A 20,441-nucleotide genomic window follows, 5' to 3' on the forward strand; every position below is an offset into this window, starting at 1 on the left:
CCTACCCAGTGCCAGGAGGATCACACATCACCTCCCCGGCCCCAACCCAATCTCTAAATCAGGAACAAAATGGGAGGCTCAGGGAAGTGGGCTAAATATCCCGAGTCCACCTCCAGGTCTAGCTTGTACCCACCCCAGCACTTAGAACAGTGCTTGGCACGTAGTAAACGCTTAACAAATACTACAGTCATTGTTATTATTATATTAGGTCTCTAATGTTGCTGGGCTAGGGGCACCAGAGCTGCGAGGCACCACGTCTCTGAGCTCAACCCCAACGACCTTAGGCACTCCCTCTCCCCGTCAGTGGGTTGCTTCTCAAAATGTCATTTCCACTCCCCTCCCATGCCAACACCCTGGAAGCAACATGGCCTAGTGGATAGTCAGAAAGTCATAGGTTCTAATCCCAGCTCCGCCACTTGTCTGCTCTGCGTCCTTGGGCAAGTCACTTCACTTCTCTGTGCCTTATCTGTAAACTGGGACTCGAGACTGTGAGCCCCAGGTAGGACAGGGCCTGCGTCCAACCCAAATTGCTTGTATCCACCCCACCGCTTAATACAGTGCCTGTTACACAGTAAAAACTTAACTAATCCCATAATTATTATCATTATTATTATTATCCTATCAGTCCCATGTAAAATAATTTAGTCTCAGTCCGTGGGCCCCGACTTTCCATCCTCACTTCTCTGGGTAAAAAAACACACGGTACGGATGTATTCCACTAGTTCTGGTGCTACTGCAGTGGCTCAGTGCCAATTTATTTAGAGAAGCAGCGAGGCTCAGTGGAAAGAGTCTGGACTTGGGAGTCAGAGGTCATGGGTTCTAATCCTGACTCTGCCACCTGTCAGCTGTGTGGTTTGGGGCAGGTCAGTTAACTTCTCTGGGCCTCAGTGACCTCATCTGTAAAATGGGAATTCAGACTGTAGGACAACTGGATTACCCTGCATCCACCCCAGCGCTTAGAACAGTCCTTGGCACATAGTAAGTGCTTAAGAAATACCAACATTATAATTATTATTATTCTCGAGGCCTCAGTGACCTCCTCTGTAAAATGGGGATTCAGACTATGGGACAACCGGATTACCCTGTAACCACCCCAGCGCTTAAAACAGTGCTCGGTGTATAGTGAGCGCTTAAGAAATACCAACATTATTATTATTCTCGGGGCCTCAGTGACCTCATCTGTAAAATGGGGATTCAGGCTGTGAGCCCCACGTGGGACAACTCGGTTGCCCTGTATCCACCCCAACGCTTAGAACAGTGCTTGGCAGACAGTGCCGGGGAAGCAGCATGGCTCAGTGGCAAGAGCCCGGGCTTGGGAGTCAGAGGTCATGGGTTCGCATCCCGGCTCTGCCACTTGTCAGCTGGGTGACCGTGGGCAAGTGACTTCACTTCTCTGGGCCTCAGTTCCCTCATCTGGAAAATGGGGATGAAGACCGTGAGCCTCACGTGGGCCTGTATCTCCCCCAGCGCTTAGACCAGTGCTCTGCACACCATGGCTCAGTGAAAAGAGCCCGGGCTTGGGAGTCAGGGGGCATGGGTTCGAATTCCAACTCTGCCACTTGTCAGCTGTGTGACCGTGGGCAAGTCACTTCACTTCTCTGGGCCTCAGTTCCCTCATCTGGAAAATGGGGATGAGGACCGTGGGGCAACCTGATGACCCCGTATCTCCCCCAGCGCTTAGAACAGTGCTCTGCACATAGTAAGCGCTTAACAAATACCAACAGTATTATTACAGCGTGGCTCAGTGGAAAGAGCACGGGCTTTGGAGTCAGAGGTCATGGGTTCAAATCCCGGCTCGGCCATTTGTCAGCTGTGTGACTTTGGGCAAGTCACTTAACTTCTCGGTGCCTCAGTGACCTCATCTGTAAAATGGGGATTAAGACTGTGAGCCCCACGTGGGACAACCTGATTCCCTTGTGTCTACCCCAGCGCTTAGAACAGTGCTCGGCACATAGTAAGCGCTTAACAAATACCAACATTATTATTATTATGGTCTCCATTTTTTTCCCCCACCCCCGTTCCGCACGACGTAGTAGGCGCCCCCTCGGCGTCCTCGACGCCCCCTGGCGCCGGCAATGGTTCCGCCCCAGGGCGCCCCCTGCCGCCTGTCGCCTTAACGCGCGCCGCCCTCGCCCCTTCTCCCTCCCCGGGCCCCAGCTCTCCTTCCGCCGTCTGATTGGTCGATCCGAGGCCCCGCTCTGGATCTGAGCGATGCTATTGGTGGAAGGCCGGCGGGGGGCGGGCCGAAGGCGGAGGGGGCAGGGGGAGGGGGAGGGGGAGGCGGAGGGGCGGGCGTTAGGCTGCGCCGCGGGCGGACGGGAGGCAAGATGGCGCTGACTCAGGCCACCAAGAGGAAAGTCTGTTACTACTATGATGGTGAGAGGCCGCCGGGCGGAGGGGACGCCGGCGTCCCCCACACACGGGGGGAGGCTGACGCACCGGGAGGGGGGCGAGGGAAAAAGTGGAGGGAAGGACCGGCCGAGGCCCGGCTCGGCAGGGAAAGGGGCCCTCGGGGAAGGAGCGGAGCCGGCTCGGCCTGGAGGGAAAGGCGGCCTGCAGGACCCCCTCCCCACCTGCTGCGGAGAGAGAGAGCCCGGGCTCGGGAGGCGGACGTCACCGCCTCGAATCCCGCCGCCGCCACTTAGCTGGGTGACCGGGGGCAAGTCACTTCTCTGGCCTCGGTCACCTCCTCTGCAAAATGGGGATTAACTGGGAGTCTCACGGGGGACAACCTGATTACCCTGTATCTCCCCCAGCCCTTGGAACAGTGCTCTGCACATAGTAAGCGCTTAACAAATGCCAACATTATTACTATTATTACCTGCAGGGGAAAGAGCCCGGGCTGGAGAGGCAGAGGTCACGGCCTCGAATCCTGCCTCTGCCACTTGGCAGCCGGGTGACCGTGGGCAAGTCACTTCTCTGGCCTCAGTCACCTCCTCTGCAAAATGGGGATTAACTGGGAGCCTCAAGGGGGGCAACCTGATGAGCTTGTATCTCCCCCAGCGCTTAGAAGAGTGCTCTGCACATAGTAAGCGCTTAACAAATACCAACATTATTACCTGCAGGGGAAAGAGCCCGGGCTCGAGAGGCAGAGGCACGGCTTCAAATCCTGCCTCCGCCACTTGTCAGCAGGGTGACCGTGGGCAAGTCACTTCTCTGGGCCTCAGTGACCTCCTCTGGAAAATGGGGATTAACTGTGAGCCTCACGGGGGACAACCTGATTGCCCTGTATTCATTCATTCGATAGTATTTATTGAGCGCTTACTATGTGCAGAGCACTGTACTAACCGCTTGGAATGGACAATTCGGCAACAGATAGAGACAATCCCTGCCCAGTGACGGGCTCACAGTCTAATTGGGAGAGGTTGGTATTTGTTAAGTGCTTACTATGTGCAGAGCACTGTTCTAAGTGCTGGGGTAGATACAGGGTAATCAGGTTATCTGTATCTACTCCAGCGCTTAGAACAGTGCTCTGCACATAGTAAGCGCTTAACAAATACCAGCATTATTATTATTATTACTTCCCCCAACTTTCCCCATCTTGCCTCTCCCTGCTTTGGGGGCAGGGAGATGGTCTCAGTGCAGTGTGGGTTGAGAGAAGTTAGTTTAGGGGAGCAGAAGGCCCCCCTACCCGAAAGAACAGAACCGTCGACCACTTGGGGTCTATTTTCCAGCTATCCGCCTTTTGTATTTCCCAAAGGATCAATCCCAAATGCTAATCCATACCCTTCAAGCACTTAGGTACTCATTCCCCACCCCGGCACGTTACCTTATATTCGGTTGCCTCTCCTACCTGTAATTTTATTTTAATCCCCCCTCCCTCCCTGCTAGATTGTAAACTCCTTGAGGGCAGGGAGCAGGTCTCCTGACTCCATGATACTCACCCAAGCCCTTCGCGTAGTGCTCAGTACACAGTACTCGATAGGCGCACTTGAGAGATCAGTGGGGAAGATGTCTTTGAAGAGCAATGGAAAATCACAGGTGTGTAGAGGAGGAAATTTGAGAAGGGGTTACTACCAGATAAAGTATATTTTTGGAATTCTGGATCGTGGTTCAGGGACCTGGCCCCACATAAGCCTTAGGTACAGTTGTTGGAGCTGGATTTTCTAGAGACTGAATGCATGTCTCCCAGGTGCTTCCCAAACTCTGAGTGAGAACAGGGGAACCTGATGGAATGAATCCGTTCTTCTCCCTCTAGGAGGGCTTGCCCTTGCACTAATAATAATAATAATAATAATAATGGCAGTATGAATTAAGTGGTTACTCTGTGCCAAACACTGTGCTAAGGACAGAGGTAGATGCAAGGTAATCTGATCGGCCACAGTCTCTGACATGGGGCCCTCAGCCTAAGAGGGAAGAACAACAGATATTTTGTCCTAAATTTACGGATTTAAGGCACAGAGAGGTTAAGTGTCTTGGGCCGAGGTCACACAGCAGGCAAGAGGCGGAGCTGGGGCTAGAACCCTGGTTTCCTGACTCCCGGGCTTGTGCTCTTTCCATTAGGCAATGCTGCCTTTCTCTTCTCTCTGGCGTAGACGTCACTGTCAGAGAGAAAAAACAGGCAGTGAAAACCAGAGTGACTTCCTTTTGGGGTTTCCCGCTATTTGCGAGACTTGCTCACGGCTTGTCCTATTTGGAAGTCTTTCTGGTACTGAGTGCAATTTAGGGACCTCTTCCTCTTTCCCTCTCAGCTCCCACCGCGCGTCACAGAAAACGTCAGAATTTCCCCTGTGGGCGAGGACCCCAGCCCAGCAGTGGGAATTTTGGGAGGATTTATCTGCTTGCTCTTGAGGTGAAGTGGTTTCAAGGGTGGGGTACGGTCAGGAGCGGGAATGAAAGCTTCAGAGAGAGAGGGAACCCCAGATCCAGGATGTGGCTTGGGGCCTGTTTGAATACCGACACGACAAAGCTTGTGGAGGTGTCTTGGACACAATAATAATGATTATGATGGTATTCATTAAGGGTTCCCCTATGCCCAGTGTTGTTATAGATAGAAGATAAGTAGTGTGGAAGCAGTCCCTGCCCCCTTGGGGCTCGCAGACTGAGGAAGAAAGAGGTATTTTATCCCCATTTTACAGATGAGGTCCAGAGATGTTAAGCGACTCGCCGAAAGTTACACAGAGGGCAAGTGGATGTGGAACTAGAAGCCAGGTCTCCTGACTTTCAGCCCTCTGCTCTTTCCATGAGGCTACATTGTCTCCGAGGTCCGGTAGAGGAGGTGGGAGACAGCTGATTTAGCTGCTGCTTTGCCCTTTTCCTCCTCCCCTCCACATCCAGTCCTCCCCTCCCTTCTTCACTGGGCCATCATCAGTGAAATTAAAGGAAATTTATTTCCTTGCAAGTAAAACCGTAGAAAACATCCCCGAGCCTCTCCTTTGACTTGGTCTTTTGGGAGCCAGAGTTGAGTCCCGAGGCCTGAAGCAGCCTCTACCCTGAGCATCTTTTTAGAACTTCCCCTTTCTTCTCTGCCCCCGCCCCCCACCCTCTGACAAGTCTCCTTTCAATTAGCGGGGCCAATTGAAGGCCCGAGGCGCATGACGCAGTCATACTGAGACCCAGAGTTTACCTCATGTTCCCCAGGCTTTGGGTGGGTAGAACCCTCACTGAGTTTGGAGGGGCAGAGTGTCTTAGTGGAGAGACCGTGAGACTGAGAGTCAGGAGTCCTGAGTTCTAGGTCCAGCTCTTGCCACTTGCCAGCAATGGGTCCTTGGGCAAGACGCTCATCCTCTAAACTGAGCCCTGGGGTGGAGGGTGGGGTCGGGACTGTATCTGAGCTGATTATCTTGAATCTTCCCCAGTGTTTAGCACAGTATTTGACTCAAGGTAAGCGCTCGGTAAATGCAATTCTTATGAATATTCTTCCCAGCCCCATGGGGGCAGTCACAGATGAATGTTCATGAAGACACTAGGCCTTTCCCTCACAGGGCGCTTATTGGCTCCCCCGCCACCCCCATGACATCAGTGGTGTCATAAGGTCGCACGCAGAAAGGTTCATTGCGGAAGCTTGTGGAGCTCGTGTAGATGCCGAATGCGTCACGTAGGGGAGAGTCCCTTGCTTCGCCCTCGGTGCCTTTGCATCCCCTCCCAGATCGCTGTGGGAGACTCGACGGAGAGGGGCGGGCGCCGTGGGAGACTCTGCACAGAAAGGCCCCGGTGCCATCTCACTACCGGGCAGGACAGACCGAGCGAAAACCGGACCGTCATCGCGGTCCCGAGCCGGGCGGGTGGCCACCCTCCTTGTCGGTCGCCTGCTATACGGAGGACGTCAGTGGCGGGGTCGAGGGGAATTAACGAGGAGAGGAGACAAGTTCTGTGTCCTCAGGGGACTTCTCACCACCACTCCTAAAGCAGAATACAAACTCTTAGATGCTCATCTGCCACCAGGGCCGGCCCCAGCGTTAGAGGGAACTGGAGCGGCGGCAGGGTCGTGCTCATTTCATGCCCCCTGTTTGTGTTGCAGTTTGGAAAGAGAGCGGTTCTGGGCGCCGTTGGGACTGTTCCCCACGATGCATCGATGCATCGCTCCTTCCTGACCCCTAAAAGGAGCCAGGTCATGTGACCCCCCGAGGCCAGGGTGCTTGATTTCCAACCTCTTGGTGGTGCCCTGTAGTGGCCGTGGGGAATGGGACACTACACCTGCCCCCCACCCCTCCCACCCCCTCCCTTCCCCTGACATCAGCTAAGACCCTAACCCCCACCCCACCCCACCCCGGTTGGGCACGGGCTCATGGTTTTTCAGGTGCGGGTGGGGTGCGAATAGCATGGCGGTGGTGGGGTATAGAGTCCAGTCCAGCCCGAGGAGGCCTGAGAGAGAGATGGGTCTTCCCCAGCAGCGTGTTTGTGTGTGTGATTGCGTGAGAATCCATCCGCTGCCAGGGTCGAGCCCGCCCCGGTCACTCTGCAGGTCAGACCTGGCCTGGGCGGGCACTAAGACCGGTTGCCCTCCAACAAAGCCCACCTATCCTCTCCCAACCTTCTCCCTCTGTCACCCTGAAGCACCTTGCATATTTACCCTCCTGGCCACGGGGCAAGACTAGGGCTGGCCTCACCCCCGGCATGGGGAGACTGTGTGTGTGTGTGCTTGTCTGTCCACGTCCATCCGCCCCCACCCCCCCCACCGTCCCTCCTCCACACCCCATTCCCCTGGCTTCTTGCCGACGGCACACCTGTCTCCCACAGGGGACGTGGGCAACTACTACTATGGGCAGGGCCACCCGATGAAGCCCCACCGCATCCGCATGACCCACAACCTGCTGCTCAACTACGGCCTCTACCGCAAGATGGAGATCTACGTGAGTCCCTGGCGGGAGCCAATGGACCGAGGACCGGAGGGTGGGGCCGGGCGCTGGTTTTCCCCCAGGGCCGCAACTTTCTACCGGAGGCTGCTCCAAGGGCGGGGTCTCCCCAGCCACCGGCGATGACCCCGGGTGATCCTGAGGTTGAAGGGCAGGGGTGGCTCTGGGCTAGGGAGGATCCCCAACGGCTTCCCCCGCAGCAACCAGAGCAGAGATGTCAGTGTCGTGGTTGAGCCCAGTCAGGGGTCCAGAGGCCCCCTTCCTATAGCTGGGGGGGGAGGGGAGGGCGGTTGGATGACACAGCAGACCCCAACGGTTCTCCAGAATAAATGGGGCCCTCGCATCCTCCCTTACTTGCCAGCAGCTCAGGGGTGTTTGCCTAAGAGGCAGACCCCTTCCCTTCTGAGAGAGGGTGCTGTGGGAGGTCGGGTCAGGGGGGCATTTGTGGAATGCCGTGGAAGCCCCCCACCGAAGGAGGGGAATCCAAACTCCCTTCTGTGCTGCCGTCCCCGGAAGGGACCTAGAGATGCAGAATTCCTCATCCCACAAAGCCCCCACCCCACTGCTCATTGTCCTGGTGAGGGCAGGAGGCTGCCCGTGGCTGGGAACAACAGAGCCATGAAGTCTTTTGGTTCGTCTGGGGGCGGCAGGAAGTATCGGGGCGCGTGGCGGTGGCAGGAGGGTGTGGAATTCATTCAGTAGTATTAATTAGTGCTTACTATGTGCAGAGCACTGTAATAAGCACTTGCAGTGTACAATTTGGCAACAGATAGACACAATCCCTGCCCATTGATGGGCTTACAGTCTGATCGGGGGAGACAGACAGACAAAAACAATAGCAATAAATAGAATCAAGGGGCTGTACATCTTGTGGAATGCCAGGAAAGGATGGGAAGGGGGTGGTTAGTGCCGAGGGCAGACTGGCAGAGTCGCGAGGGAGGATGGAGAGCCGGCTCCCTGAACAAACCCCTCTTCTCTGACCTCCTAGCGTCCCCACAAGGCCAATGCCGAGGAGATGACCAAATACCACAGCGACGACTACATTAAGTTTCTGCGATCCATCCGCCCCGATAACATGTCCGAGTACAGCAAGCAGATGCAGAGATGTAAGTGAGGGCCCGGCCCGGCCGGCCCATGGGCTCCCTCCGCCCCGGCTTCTCCCTCCGCCCACTCGCCGTGATACCGAGCTCTCCCGCTACTACTGGCGCTCGGGGGCTGGAGGAGTCGAGGCGGAAGCTGTCTCTGGGCCCTTGGGGTCTCCCGTGGTTCGGTGGGGGTGAGGAAAGTGTGTCCCACAGGATTTGCTCCCCTCCCACCCCAGTCCCGCTGGCACAAGCAGCTTAAATTTCACCGTCAGCCAAGCCCCCAGGTGGAGGTGCATCTCTAGAGTTGGTGTTTGGGGACTCCCTCATCCCTTGCCCAGGGGGGTCTCCTTCCACACCCCCTTAGTGGATTCAGCCCCCCTCCCCCTGAGCGGAGACTCAGAAACCCAGGCAAGTAGCTGGTGTTTGCCAGGGAGCGCTCTCTGCTCCTCCTGCCCCCTCCCCTGACCCAGAGTCCTGGGCATTCCCGCCCCCCCAAAGCTGATGGTACTTCCCTTTGGAGCTTTCCCCAGGTCCGACGTCTGTCATTCATCCACTCATTCATTCAGTCGTATTTATTAAGCGCTTACTGTGTGCAGAGCACTGGCCTCACCACATAGTGGACGAGGGACGCACCCTCTCTCAGCCATCCTCATGAGGCGGAAGTGTCATGTAGAAAAGGAAGTCGGAAGTGGGTAAACACCAGGGCCCTCGAAAGCAAGGTTCATGTTGACACAAACTTGGCCATGTTTGCCCAGAGGAGATGGGGAGAGCCCAGGGAGCCGCCCTGGCCCCGAAAACTTGTCATTTCAAGAAAGCGAGAGCGAAACTCTCAAGTTCTTTGCCAAGCCCTCATTTGCCGAGACGCCTTCGATTTCAATCTCTCATTATTAGCCTCATTTTTCAAATGGGGCAGGCCCAGGAATGGTATTCTTTGAGCATCACTGCTCTAGGCAACCGCTCTCCTGATGTCCCTCTCAAGGTGTTTCCGTCGTAGGGCTGAGAGGATGGGGTCCCCTGCACCTGCTCCCCCCACTCCACTTTACTCCACTTGGTGCCAGGAGAGCACTGGTTGAGGGAGCCAGCCCTGGAATTTGACCCCTCGGTTGGTGGTGGGAAAAGATCGGCTGAGAACCGGAGGAGGAGGAGGTGACGGGATGGAGTCGGCAATTTCTCTTTCAGTCAACGTCGGGGAAGACTGCCCGGTGTTTGACGGGCTGTTTGAGTTCTGCCAGTTGTCCACCGGAGGTTCCGTTGGTGAGTGAGGTACCCCCCGTTCCCCCGGGCTGCACTGGGGAAGACGCCGTCGTGACCTCGAGGCTCGGTTGGTCCCCTGGCCCTTGCAAGTCTCACTCTCCGCTGAGTCCTGGACTCCCCGCCGAGGAGAGCCTACACACGGGGCTCATAAAACAGGGGGTCGACAGGTACAGACGGCAACCCTTCAGTTCGTCTTCGAGGTTAGCCGGGTGGGCTCTGGGGCTGCCCGCAATCTCCCTCCTAGAAGCCACAGCTTCTCCCCAGCGTTCCCCTCCCGCCCCTCGCGACCAGAGGTAGGAGAAGCTGGATTCGGGGGAGATGGTGATCCCGCGCACGGGCAGCTCCCTCTTACATGCTGTCCCCCATTTCCCGACCATCCCCGCAGCCAGTGCCGTGAAGCTCAACAAACAGCAGACGGACATCGCCATCAACTGGGCCGGGGGGCTGCACCACGCCAAGAAATCGGAGGCCTCCGGGTTCTGCTATGTGAATGACATTGTCCTGGCCATCCTGGAGCTTCTCAAGTATGCCCCTCGGATCTGCCCGCCCCATCTATCCCCACCCCGTGCTCCCCCCTCCCCACTCCGTCTGCCCGGCCCGCCCCCTCCTGACCCCCTTCTGATCCTAGGTACCACCAGAGGGTACTGTACATTGACATTGACATTCATCATGGCGACGGGGTGGAGGAGGCCTTCTACACCACCGACCGGGTCATGACCGTGTCCTTCCATAAGTATGGAGAGTACTTTCCCGGGACCGGGGACCTGCGGGTGAGAACGGCAGCCCCGCGGCCACCGCCTGCCAAAGCCCCCCTTAGCGCTCCCCATCTCACGGGGCGAAAGCCTCCCCTGCCTGCTGCCGTCGGAACGGCCCCCCGCGGGGAGCCCCAAAGGCCCGGTGCTGCCGGCCAGTGCGACGGAACAGATGTTGAAGGGGAGGCTGGGGTCTCGTGGCTCCCTCCTTTCGCTGCGGGCCGGTGGCCGGATCGAGCAGGGTCTTGGTGAGGCGGGGGGCTCTGCTGCCTTTCTCTCTCAGCCCGGAGGCCCCTGATCCTGGGAGGCTCTAAAACCGGCCCCCTAGGCCGACCCTTGAGGGACAGTGAGATGGGCGTGCCCATCCACCCTCCATCTCCCCGCTCCCTGGCGAGGGGCTGCCCAGAGGCTGCCGTCGGCCCAGTTCCCTGGCACGCCGTCCTCCACGGAGGGGCCTCGGCTCTTGGTTTCATCTTGGGAAACCAGCGCTTGGCACCGTTCTGCCTGCGACGCAACTTGGGAAGCTAGGTGATGGAGCGTAAAGGCATGGCGGGGCAGAGTGCCCGGAGGTTGGCTGGCAGAGCCCCAGGGGCAAGGTGGAAGAGCAGTGGGTGCAGGCTCCCGCCGAGGGCCCTGGCCACTGACCCCCGAGCACGGGGTCCCGAGTTACCCAGAGTTGCTTCCTCCTTCCTCTCACTCTCTTCCCCAACCCGGCGCTGTGGGCAGGAGGCTGATTGGTCACATCGCCCGTGGCCGGTGAGCCCACAAAGAGGCTGTAGACCCTGGTCTTTGGTGTTTCCTCGTCTCTGGAGTTGGCATAGGCCCCACTGCCAGATGAAGACCCGTTCCCGACACCTGTGCTGGCTTTGCTCTGTGGGCTGCGGGCTTCCCCCTACCCTCTCTCTCCCGGCCCTGGGAATCCCTCGGCTCTGAGAGAAAAGCGCTCCCGGCCGGGCCCGGAGTTAGAGGCCGGGCCCCTGGCACCTCACGGCTCCTATTCTGCTCCGATTTCCCTCATCCAGGACATCGGGGCGGGGAAAGGCAAGTACTACGCGGTCAACTACCCGCTCCGGGACGGCATCGATGACGAGTCCTATGAAGCCATCTTCAAGCCGGTCGGTGTATTGTCTTCGCTGGGGGTGGGGGGTGGACCCAGACCGGGTCCCCATCGTGGAGGCGACCCAGGAGCTGACCAGGGCGGGGGATGGGATGTGCTTTCTCATCCAGGTGATGTCTAAGGTGATGGAGACCTTCCAGCCCAGCGCCGTGGTGCTGCAGTGCGGCTCCGACTCGCTATCCGGGGACCGGCTGGGTTGTTTCAATCTGACCATCAAAGGTGAGGGTCCGGGCTTGCTCCCGGGGGCCGCGGGGGGAGCGATTCCCCAGGCCGACCTGCCTGCCCCCGGCCCCGCAGGTCACGCCAAGTGTGTGGAGTTTGTGAAGAGCTTCAACCTGCCCATGCTGATGCTGGGGGGCGGCGGCTACACCATCCGCAACGTGGCCCGCTGCTGGACGTACGAGACGGCCGTGGCCCTGGACACGGAGATCCCCAACGGTACGGTTGGTTGGGTGGGCCTCTCTCCGGGAGAGGCGAGGCTGGCCCACCTGTGAGGGATCCACCGCCCACCCCAGTCCGGCAACGGCGGAGCGTGGACTCGGCGCAGATCCGCCTGCGGCAGCCAAGGGTCCAGAGCGGAGCCGATGTCCTCAGGAGCCGGCTCGATAACCGGCTGCTGCCGTCTCCCCTGCAGAGCTGCCCTACAATGACTACTTTGAGTATTTCGGGCCTGACTTCAAACTGCACATCAGCCCCTCCAACATGACCAACCAGAACACCAACGAGTACCTGGAGAAGATCAAGTGAGCGGCTCCATCCTTCCCCCTTCCCTCCTCCTCCCTCCTTGTCCTTCCTTTTCACACCCTGTCTCCTCTTCCCCTTCCCCCGTCCATCTCTTTTTTTATCGCCCTCCTCCTCCTCCCTCCCCCTGCCCCCAGTTGTTTCAGTGTGCTTTAGCCCCCTGGGCTCTGGTGGCCGTTGACTTGGACCCAGCCGGCTCACTGTCCTGGCCCCAGCCCTTTCCCCACCGCCGTCCCCATCCCCATAGGCAGCGCCTTTTCGAGAATCTGCGCATGCTACCGCACGCCCCCGGCGTCCAGATGCAGGCCATCCCCGAGGACGCCGTCCAGGAGGAGAGCGGGGACGAAGACGAGGACGACCCCGACAAACGCATCTCCAGTGAGTGCCCGGCTGGCTCGGTGGCGGCCGTCCTCCCGGGGACCACCCAGTCTGCCTGCTGGCCACCTGGGAGCGTCGAAACCTAACCCCCACCTGGCAGCCGGTCAGAGGCATCGTGTGCTCCCAGGGGTTGGCAGCCCCCGGGTGCTTCCCCCTCACCAAGGGACTCTGTGCCGACCTGTCACCGCTGTGTGTGCATGTGCGCGCGCACGTGCGGGTGTGCACGGGCAGACGGGCGTGCCGAGGGTGAGTTCCCCGCCCTCCCTCCAGCGGCGCACGTGCCCGTGGCTCTGAGGAATGGGAATTCCTGGCATCTGGGACCTGTGGCGGGAGCAGCAGGTTCGGGGGAGGCGTGGGGGGCTCGAGGGGAGTCCCAGACTGGACGCCGGGGAAGCCTCGGGAGCGGGTGGGAACAGGCTTTCAGGGGCCTGCGTGGGCCTCACCGGGGATGCAGTGGGTCACGTCGACCCCCTGGATGCCTCCCTTGTCTCTCTTCCAACTCCACCCACCCCGTCCCCAGTCTGCTCCTCAGACAAGAGGATCGCCTGCGAGGAGGAGTTCTCCGACTCGGACGAGGAGGGGGAGGGCGGCCGCAAGAACTCGGCCAACTTCAAGAAAGCCAAGCGGGTGAAAACAGAGGAGGAGGCAGAGAAGGATCCAGAGGAGAAAAAAGGTGGGTGGCCCGTGGATGGAGCAGGAGCAGCCCAGAGGGACGCAGAGCCTCTCTCCTGGTCGGGCCCCGGAGCCGTGGATCAATCGATCGGTGATATTTACTGAGCGCTTACTGTGTGCAGAGCGCTGAACTGGGCCCTTGGAAGAGTACAGTTCGATAGAGTCGGTAGACGCGTTCCCTGCCTACGGGGAGCTTCCGGTCTACCGGGCAAGGCCCGGAGCAGCAGATGTGGGTCACGGGCGGCAGAGGTAGACGGGAATGTGGGACACTGAGCGCCTCTCCGGTTTCCCTCTAATGGGGAGAAGGAGGGCTGGCTCAGTGCTCCGGGCCCCAAGGGACCCGCCGTGGTTTCTTCCGGTCCGGGGCCTCTCCACGGCTCTGAGAAGGGCCAGAGGCCATGAAAGAATGAAACTCCCCGAGTTGGTTCACTGAGGCCCCACCCGGGAGGCCAATCCGGCCTCCTGGGGCCAAGCCCCTGGAAGAAGAGTGAGAGTGGGAGAGAGTGAGAGAGAGAAACTGACCCACCGAGACCCACCCCCGCCTGGCCCCCTCCAAGCTGCTATCGCCACCGCAATCCCCCCTCCCTCTCCCATCTGCTGTGGGAACCGGTTTAACCCGTCTGGCCACCGCCCATCTCCCTCAGCTGGGGCACGGCCAGGATGACTCCCAGCCGCCCCCCTGCCCGCCGCCTGGACCCAGGCCCCCGGTGGTGATGGCAGGAGCGGGTGAGGAGGTGTTGGACCCTGCTCCTGCTGACCCGTCCGGGGCAGGGGGTGGGTCCGTCCAGGGGCCCGGCCCCTTGGTGGACTCACCTCCTCCCGGGCTCACCCCAATCTGGCAATTCTGTCTCGTAGAAGTGAAAGAGGAAGAAAAGCAGAAAGAGGAGAAGCCTGAAGCCAAAGGGTGAGGGGCCCCTTTGGAAAGCAGTGGGGTTGGGCCGGGAAGAGCTCCCGCCCCTGGCTCCACAGACTAGCCGGGACCCGTGCGTGCCGCGCTGCGGGGTTAGCGTTGGGTCCCAGGAGTCCTGCCGGGGAGGGCGGAGGAGAGGTCATCTCGCCCAGCCCGGGCCCCGTCCCCTGCAACCCAGAGTGACTCCCCGAGCCCCTGCCCGGTCCCGCAGACTCAGGGGGGGAAGGGTCTTCCCGCCCTGGGCCCCCGGCTGAGCCCACGTTCTGCTTCCATAGGGTGAAGGAGGAGACCAAGTCCATCTGAGCAGTTTGCGCCGGATGGCCCGGCTGACTGTGTCTCCGACCCTCTCCCTTCCTTTTCCCCTCCCCAGAGTTTATATTTTCTATATGTTCCTGTATATACTTTTATATAAAATATAAATGTCCCCCAGGAGCAGAAGAGGGGGCACGTGTGGGCCTGAGGCTGGAATGAGACACAGTAACTTGAGCTTCCAACTGCCTCCCCCGTGTGCCGTGGTGGAGGGGTGGGGGGGTAGGGGAGGAAATGTAATTCACTTATTTCCCCTCCTTCCTCCCTCCCCCTCCCCCCACTTCCCTTCCCTCGCTTTGTTTTAAACCAGCCCCCCACCGTTGTGTTTAAGCTTGCATAGGATGTGAGACCGGCTGGGCGGAAGCCATCCGGCCCCAGCCCGCGCGGTCGACTCCGGGGCAGATTCCGGCCAACCTCCCTGGGTGTGGGAAATGGGGAAGAGCGGGTCCGCCACCTGGAGGAAGGCAGATTCCCTCCTCCCCGTCCCCCCCAGAGGAGCTTCCTCGGCTCCCAGAATGCAAAGCCATTGCCACCGTTCCCAGCGTTTTTTTGAAAGGGAAGCGGGCACGTATCCGCGTCTGGGGGTGCGGAGAAAGGGCCCGGCCTTCTGAGGTCAAAAAGCAGCCTCCCGCCCACGGCAGCTGTGGTTTCTATCCCGAGACTCCTCACTTGGCCAGCAGATAGGAATGTGGGTCCCCACGGCTGAGTGTCTCTCCCCCCCCCCCCCCCGCCCCTGCGCAGAATAAAATGCAGCTGGCCCCTGCACTGGCAGGCAGATTCCCTTATCGTCGGCAGGGCAGAAAAGTTCCCCCTGGCGATACCTTTTCCCCAGGCTCCTCCTCTGGCAGGCTCCTGGGAAGGGCTCCCTGCCTCCCTTCAGCCCACTGTTTCCGTCTCCCCCTGCGGAGCGTGGCCGCCAATCATGCTGCTATGTCCCACAGCTGATGCCTTAGGTCCTTGTGCCCCCATCCGAGTTTCTGGGGGGCCGGGATTCCTGTTGTCTGATTTCTTCTTTGAATACGAGAGACTGGGTTGGTTTGTGTGTGGTGTGGGTGGGTGGGGCGGGGGGGGGGAGATGCTGGGTTTTGAGATACTATTTTCATTTTGGGGGCAAATATTTGTAATAAAACTGGTATGTTTCTAGCCCTCTCTGTGGTTTCCGTTGGCAAGAAGCTGAGGAATACGAAGGTTGTGGCCAAGTGAGGGTCCTGCGGAGGGTCAAAACCGAGTGCCTCCTGCTCCAGCCTCGAGGATCCTTGCCCTGGTGAAGGAGGGAGTAGGATTAGCTCCTCCCAACCCACCAGGAAAACCTGGCAAAACTTTCTCTCCCCCCTTTCCCCCTGGATGCTCCATATTGGAAGCAGTAGCCGGGGAGGGGGGAGGGAGAGCGAGAGCCTCGGAGCGGCAGATGGGGCGGGCCCTGACCCTATACCCACAGCAGCAGCTGGCAACCCTGGCTAAGGAGCCTCCTGTCTCCACTGCCCAGGCCTCATCCCATCCCTGAAAGGTCGGCCACCTCCCGTCCCCGCCCAACCTCCAGCCTGGCATTAACTGCTGGAGGGGCAGCCTGCTCTTAAAGGGCCACTACTAAAGAACAAGAATAGTTCATTCTGCTGGCTCCTTGCTGTTAGAATGCCGATAGAGTGGGCTAGTGAAGGGGGTGGAGTCAAGTCCTGCCACCCCCAAAGCTTGAGGGGGGAAAACACAACCAAAGCCCTGCTTAAAAAAAAATCACCGCAGGCAAACCAGTGTCAGACCAAGGCCAGGGCTAGGGCAAGAGCCATCACCGAGGCTGGCCACCTCCCTCCTCTGGGCTGGTCCACAAGCTGCCAGGACACTCACCTGCTCTCCTAAGGCAAATGACAGCTCATGATCACCACTACAGAGGGATCGCCATTTATTCCTCTCCAAATGTTACAATAAAACCCAGACACGTGGTGTTAGAAAATCGCAAATCAAACATTTGGCCATTAAAAAATTATTTACAATGAGAAAATGAGACAAAACGGAGTCGTTTCACATTATGCTGCTCCCCCCTCCCCACCCGCTGGGGGGAAAGCCCAAAGAGATGTGTTAGAGTCAAATGGACACACGGTTGACTTACAAGCTGGAGTTTTAAAACCATTCGCCAAGACATTTATAAAAACCTAACCCGATTAGCTTGGAGGAGAAGGAAAAAAGTCAGTTTTCTTAAAAGCACAAATACTTAAAATGAAACAGTGGGTCAGGATGGGGAGAAAGAGAGGGATGGGGAAAAAAAAAAAAAAAAGACCCTATCACATCCAACTGCTCTCAAAGTCTCGAGAGAAACACAAAGAAAAACCTGATTGGGAGAATTAGTAGCGAACCAGCGGTGGGTGAGCCAACAGAGACACCGGAATGTCCACGCGCAACTGAGCGCAAAGAAATGCTTTGAGAACTACAGTCCGGGTCCAGAATCACATCTTCCTCCACTATTGTAAGAATTCGGGAAACTACTGGGGGGGGGAGGGAAAGAGAGAGAGAGCAAGGGGCTGGGGGCTGAGGGTTGGTGGGGGGGGAGAGACACAGTTCAGTCTTGAGGTGGACGGTTTAAGAGGGAAGAGTGAGGGACAGTGGTGGGGACGGGAGGGGCGGAGAAACAGGACGAGCCCACGTTTTCCTGCCTGGACTACTCTGAACACGGGAGAGCGGCTGGGACAGCGAGTCCACGTCGGGGCCGGCCGGGAGCGGCCCACGGAGTCTTTCGGTATGGCCGAGCGGAGGGCGCTTTCACTCCTTCTGCTCGGCGGCTGCGGGCGTCGTGCTGGGCTCGGACTCTGCGCTCTTGGAGGGCTCCTCGGGCTCGGCGGCCTCCTCCTGCTGCTGCTGCTTTTTCTCTTCCCCCTCGGCCTCCCCGACCTCCTCTCGCTCGGCCTCGGCCTCCGGCCCCTCGGCGGCCCCCGCTTTCTCCTCCGCCTCGACGGCCCGGTTGGGCTCCCCCTCGCCGGGCGCGGCCTCGCCGCCTTTGGCCTCCGCCTCGCCCTGCTCCTCGGTGGGAGAGGAGCCGGTCGAGTCCCCGGCGGCCTCCTTCCGGTTCCTTTTGAAAGACAGGCCGCTCAGCTTGAATGGCTTCTTGAAGCTGAATTTCTTCTTCTTCTTGGGGGTCTCCTTGGCGGGCCCCTCGGGCTTGGCCTCGCCGCCTTCGGCCGGCGGGGCCGGCTCAATGGCGTCCCCGCCGCCTTCGCCCTTGGCCCCTTCGGCGGCACCGTTTCCGTTCAGGGGGGCGGCGGCGGCCTCCGCTTCCCCCTTGGGGGGCAGGTCCCCGTTGATCTTCACGTGACCGTTCTCCTGGGGAAGAAGAAGGGGAGACCACCGAGTCAGGAGGGCCCGTCCCTCTGCGCGATCCAGTCGTTCTTCTATCGTCCTGATGGGGGGGAGGGCACCGGCCCGAGCGCTCGGACAACTGGGCAACAGAGAGGGACCAGCCCAACGAGGGGCTCTTCCGTCGGGGAGGGAGGAGGCCGTTCCCGCCCGCTTCGCACAGCGCTTAGCGGAGGGAGGGTGGGCGGGCGGGGCGGGGCGGGGCGGGGCGGGGCGGGCCCGTCGAGCACGCAGGCCGGCGGGGGGCGGCGCGGCCGGCAGGGGGCGCCGGCGCCCCGTCCCCCGCGCGCGGCCCCGCGGCGCGGAGCGCGCCAACAATGCCCCGACGGGCGCGCGCCGCGGAGAGGCGCGCCCCCGCCCCGCCCCGCCCCCCGCATCCTCGGGGGGCTCCGCTCGACGCCCCCGGCTCTGCCCACGCCGCCTCCGGCCGCCGGGGCCTCCGTCGCGCCCCCTGCGCGGGTTTCCCCCGCCTTTTTTCGACCAGCAGAGCCAACGCCCCCTTTCCGCGCTGTCCCCCTCCGCCCCCCCCCAGGACCGGCAGGAGCGGGAGGGCAGCGGCGGCCCCCTGCCCCCGCCCCGCCCCGGCTCCTCCACGGCCCCGGAGACGCCGCCCCCTCCCCACCCCCGCCCCCTCCTCCTCCCCTTTGTATCCGAGCGAGCGGCGCGGCCCCGGCTCCTCCTTTGTTCCCCGCGCTGCGCTCTGGGCGGCCGGGGGGGGCTTCGCCGAGACCGCGGCGCCGAACAAAGGAGGGAGGAGGGAGGGAGGGAGGGAGGGAGGCGTGGGGGGGAGGGGGGCTGTGGGGCTGGGGCCCGGACGCTCAGACCCCTCCCTCCCCGGCCTCCCGCCGGGGGCTGCGGGGCGAGAACAAAAGGCACCGGGAGCGCTCCCCGGGGGGAGGGGAGGACAAAGCGCGCCCACCGCCAGCCTCGGGAGAGGTGGGCCCCGGACGGAGGGAGAGCGGCCCCATCGCCAGCCGGGGCGAGGCCACCCCAGAAAACGGACCCCCCCCACCCCCCACCCCCAATAAAAGAAATCCATAGAAAAGGCAGACCCACCTGGCCGTTGGCTTTGGAAGGAGTCCCCGCCGCCGCCTCTCCCGCTTCCTCGGCGCTCACGTCGCCCCGGGGCGCCTTGGAGCCCTGGCTGCCCATCGTGCGGTGGGGTGGTCGGTGCGCCCAGCGGGGTGCCCACCGGCCGACGACGGCCCCCCGACAACCCGAAAGGAGACGCGGAGGGGCCGACCCGCCCAAGGCCGAGGAAGTTGGGGGCAGCAAAGGTGGGGGGCGGGGAGGGGAAGGGGGGAGGGGGGAGAGGAGGGAGGGAGGGGGAGGCCGGAGGGGGAGGGGGCTGCGGCCTTCGGGTGGGACGGCGGGGGGAAGGAGGGGTGGGGAGGGCCGTGTCCGCCGCCGCTCCGCGCCCCCGGACCCGACCGCACCGTCGCGCCCCGCACCGCTCCGCGCCGGAATGCCCAGCGCCGCCCCGCCACCAACCTTAAATACCCACCCAGCCGGGGGCGGGGCCGGACATTTAAACGATCGACCAATCAGAGCGCGGGGGCGGGGCCTCCCTTGAGGGGGGCGGGGCCTCTTGGGGGGCGCGTGCACCCCCCGGGGGGGCGGGGTCTCTTGGGGGGCGCGGGGCCTCACAATGGGAGACCCCCCCCCCCCGCCCTTGGCGCTCTCCCAGTAATAATCATCACCCCGGCATTTGCTAAGCCCTCACTATGTGCCAAGCGCTGTCCTCAACGCTGGGGGGTTACGAGGTCATCAGGTTGTCCCGCGTGAGGCTCGAGGTCTTCATCCCCATTCGACAGAGGAGGGAACGGAGAAGTGAGGTGACTCGCCCAAAGTCACGACAGGTGGCAGAGGCGGGATTAGAACCCATTACTTCTGACTCCCGAGTCCGGGCTCTTTCCATTATTTGCATAATAACTGTGGTGTTTCTTCAGTGCTTACTATGTGCCAAGCACTGTTCTCAGCACTGGGGGGGTCGGGGGTCACGAGGTCATCAGGTTGTCCCGCGTGAGGCTCACGGTCTTCGTCCCCATTCGACAGAGGAGGGAACGGAGGTGCCGAGAAGCGAGGTGACTCGCTCAAACTCACACAGCTGACGGGTGGCGGAGGCGGGAGTAGAACCCGTTACTTCTGACTCCCGAGTCCGGGCTCTTTCCATTATTTGCATAATAACTGGTATTTCTTCAGTGCTTACTATGTGCCAAGCACTGTTCTCAGCGCTGGGGGGAGGGGGGTCACGAGATCATCAGGTTGTCCCGCGTGAGGCTCACGGTCTTCGTCCCCATTCGACAGGGGAGGGAACTGAGGCGCCGAGAAGTGAGGTGACTCGCTCAAACTCACACAGCTGACAGGTGGCGGAGGCGGGAGTAGAACCCATGACCTCTGACTCCCAAGCCCAGGCTCTTTCCACTGAGCCATGCTGCATAATAATTGTGGTATTTGTTAAGCGCTTACTATGTGCCAAGCACTGTTCTCAGCGCTGGGGTAGATACAAGGTAATCGCCGCCGGAGACCGACAGACGCGCACAGACACCAGGGCCTGCGGGACTAGGGTCCCCTGCACACGGGGAG

General features: G+C 60.4%; 2 protein-coding genes across 3 annotated transcripts; one reads left to right on the top strand and one right to left on the bottom strand.

Annotated features, from left to right (window-relative positions):
* The first annotated feature begins 2,287 nt into the window (after positions 1 to 2,287).
* Positions 2,288 to 15,656, top strand: HDAC1 (histone deacetylase 1). Of its 2 annotated transcripts, XM_029080785.1 has the most exons (15): positions 2,299 to 2,376; positions 6,461 to 6,550; positions 7,180 to 7,292; positions 8,284 to 8,401; positions 9,560 to 9,634; positions 10,020 to 10,158; positions 10,263 to 10,404; positions 11,409 to 11,501; positions 11,614 to 11,722; positions 11,801 to 11,941; positions 12,138 to 12,246; positions 12,492 to 12,622; positions 13,143 to 13,295; positions 14,150 to 14,198; positions 14,480 to 15,656. In XM_029080785.1, exons 3-15 carry the CDS (start codon positions 7,218 to 7,220, stop codon positions 14,505 to 14,507), a joined length of 1,362 nt encoding a protein of 453 aa, XP_028936618.1. In that variant the 5' UTR covers positions 2,299 to 2,376; positions 6,461 to 6,550; positions 7,180 to 7,217; the 3' UTR covers positions 14,508 to 15,656. The 2 variants fall into 2 exon arrangements, with proteins under 2 accessions (XP_028936617.1, XP_028936618.1); XM_029080784.1 differs by lacking the exon at positions 6,461 to 6,550 and having other exon boundaries at positions 2,288 to 2,376.
* A 737-nt stretch (positions 15,657 to 16,393) lies between these two features.
* On the bottom strand, positions 16,394 to 19,153 carry MARCKSL1 (MARCKS like 1). The gene is made up of 2 exons (XM_029080786.1): positions 18,912 to 19,153; positions 16,394 to 17,822 (listed from the first exon to the last, which is right to left on the bottom strand). The coding sequence occupies exons 1-2, from the start codon at positions 19,005 to 19,007 to the stop codon at positions 17,265 to 17,267; spliced, it is 654 nt and encodes a 217-aa protein (XP_028936619.1). The 5' UTR covers positions 19,008 to 19,153; the 3' UTR covers positions 16,394 to 17,264.
* Between the last annotated feature and the right edge of the window lie 1,288 nt (positions 19,154 to 20,441).

This window comes from Ornithorhynchus anatinus, chromosome 16 (assembly GCF_004115215.2).
Source record: "Ornithorhynchus anatinus isolate Pmale09 chromosome 16, mOrnAna1.pri.v4, whole genome shotgun sequence".
Lineage (NCBI taxonomy): Eukaryota > Metazoa > Chordata > Mammalia > Monotremata > Ornithorhynchidae > Ornithorhynchus > Ornithorhynchus anatinus.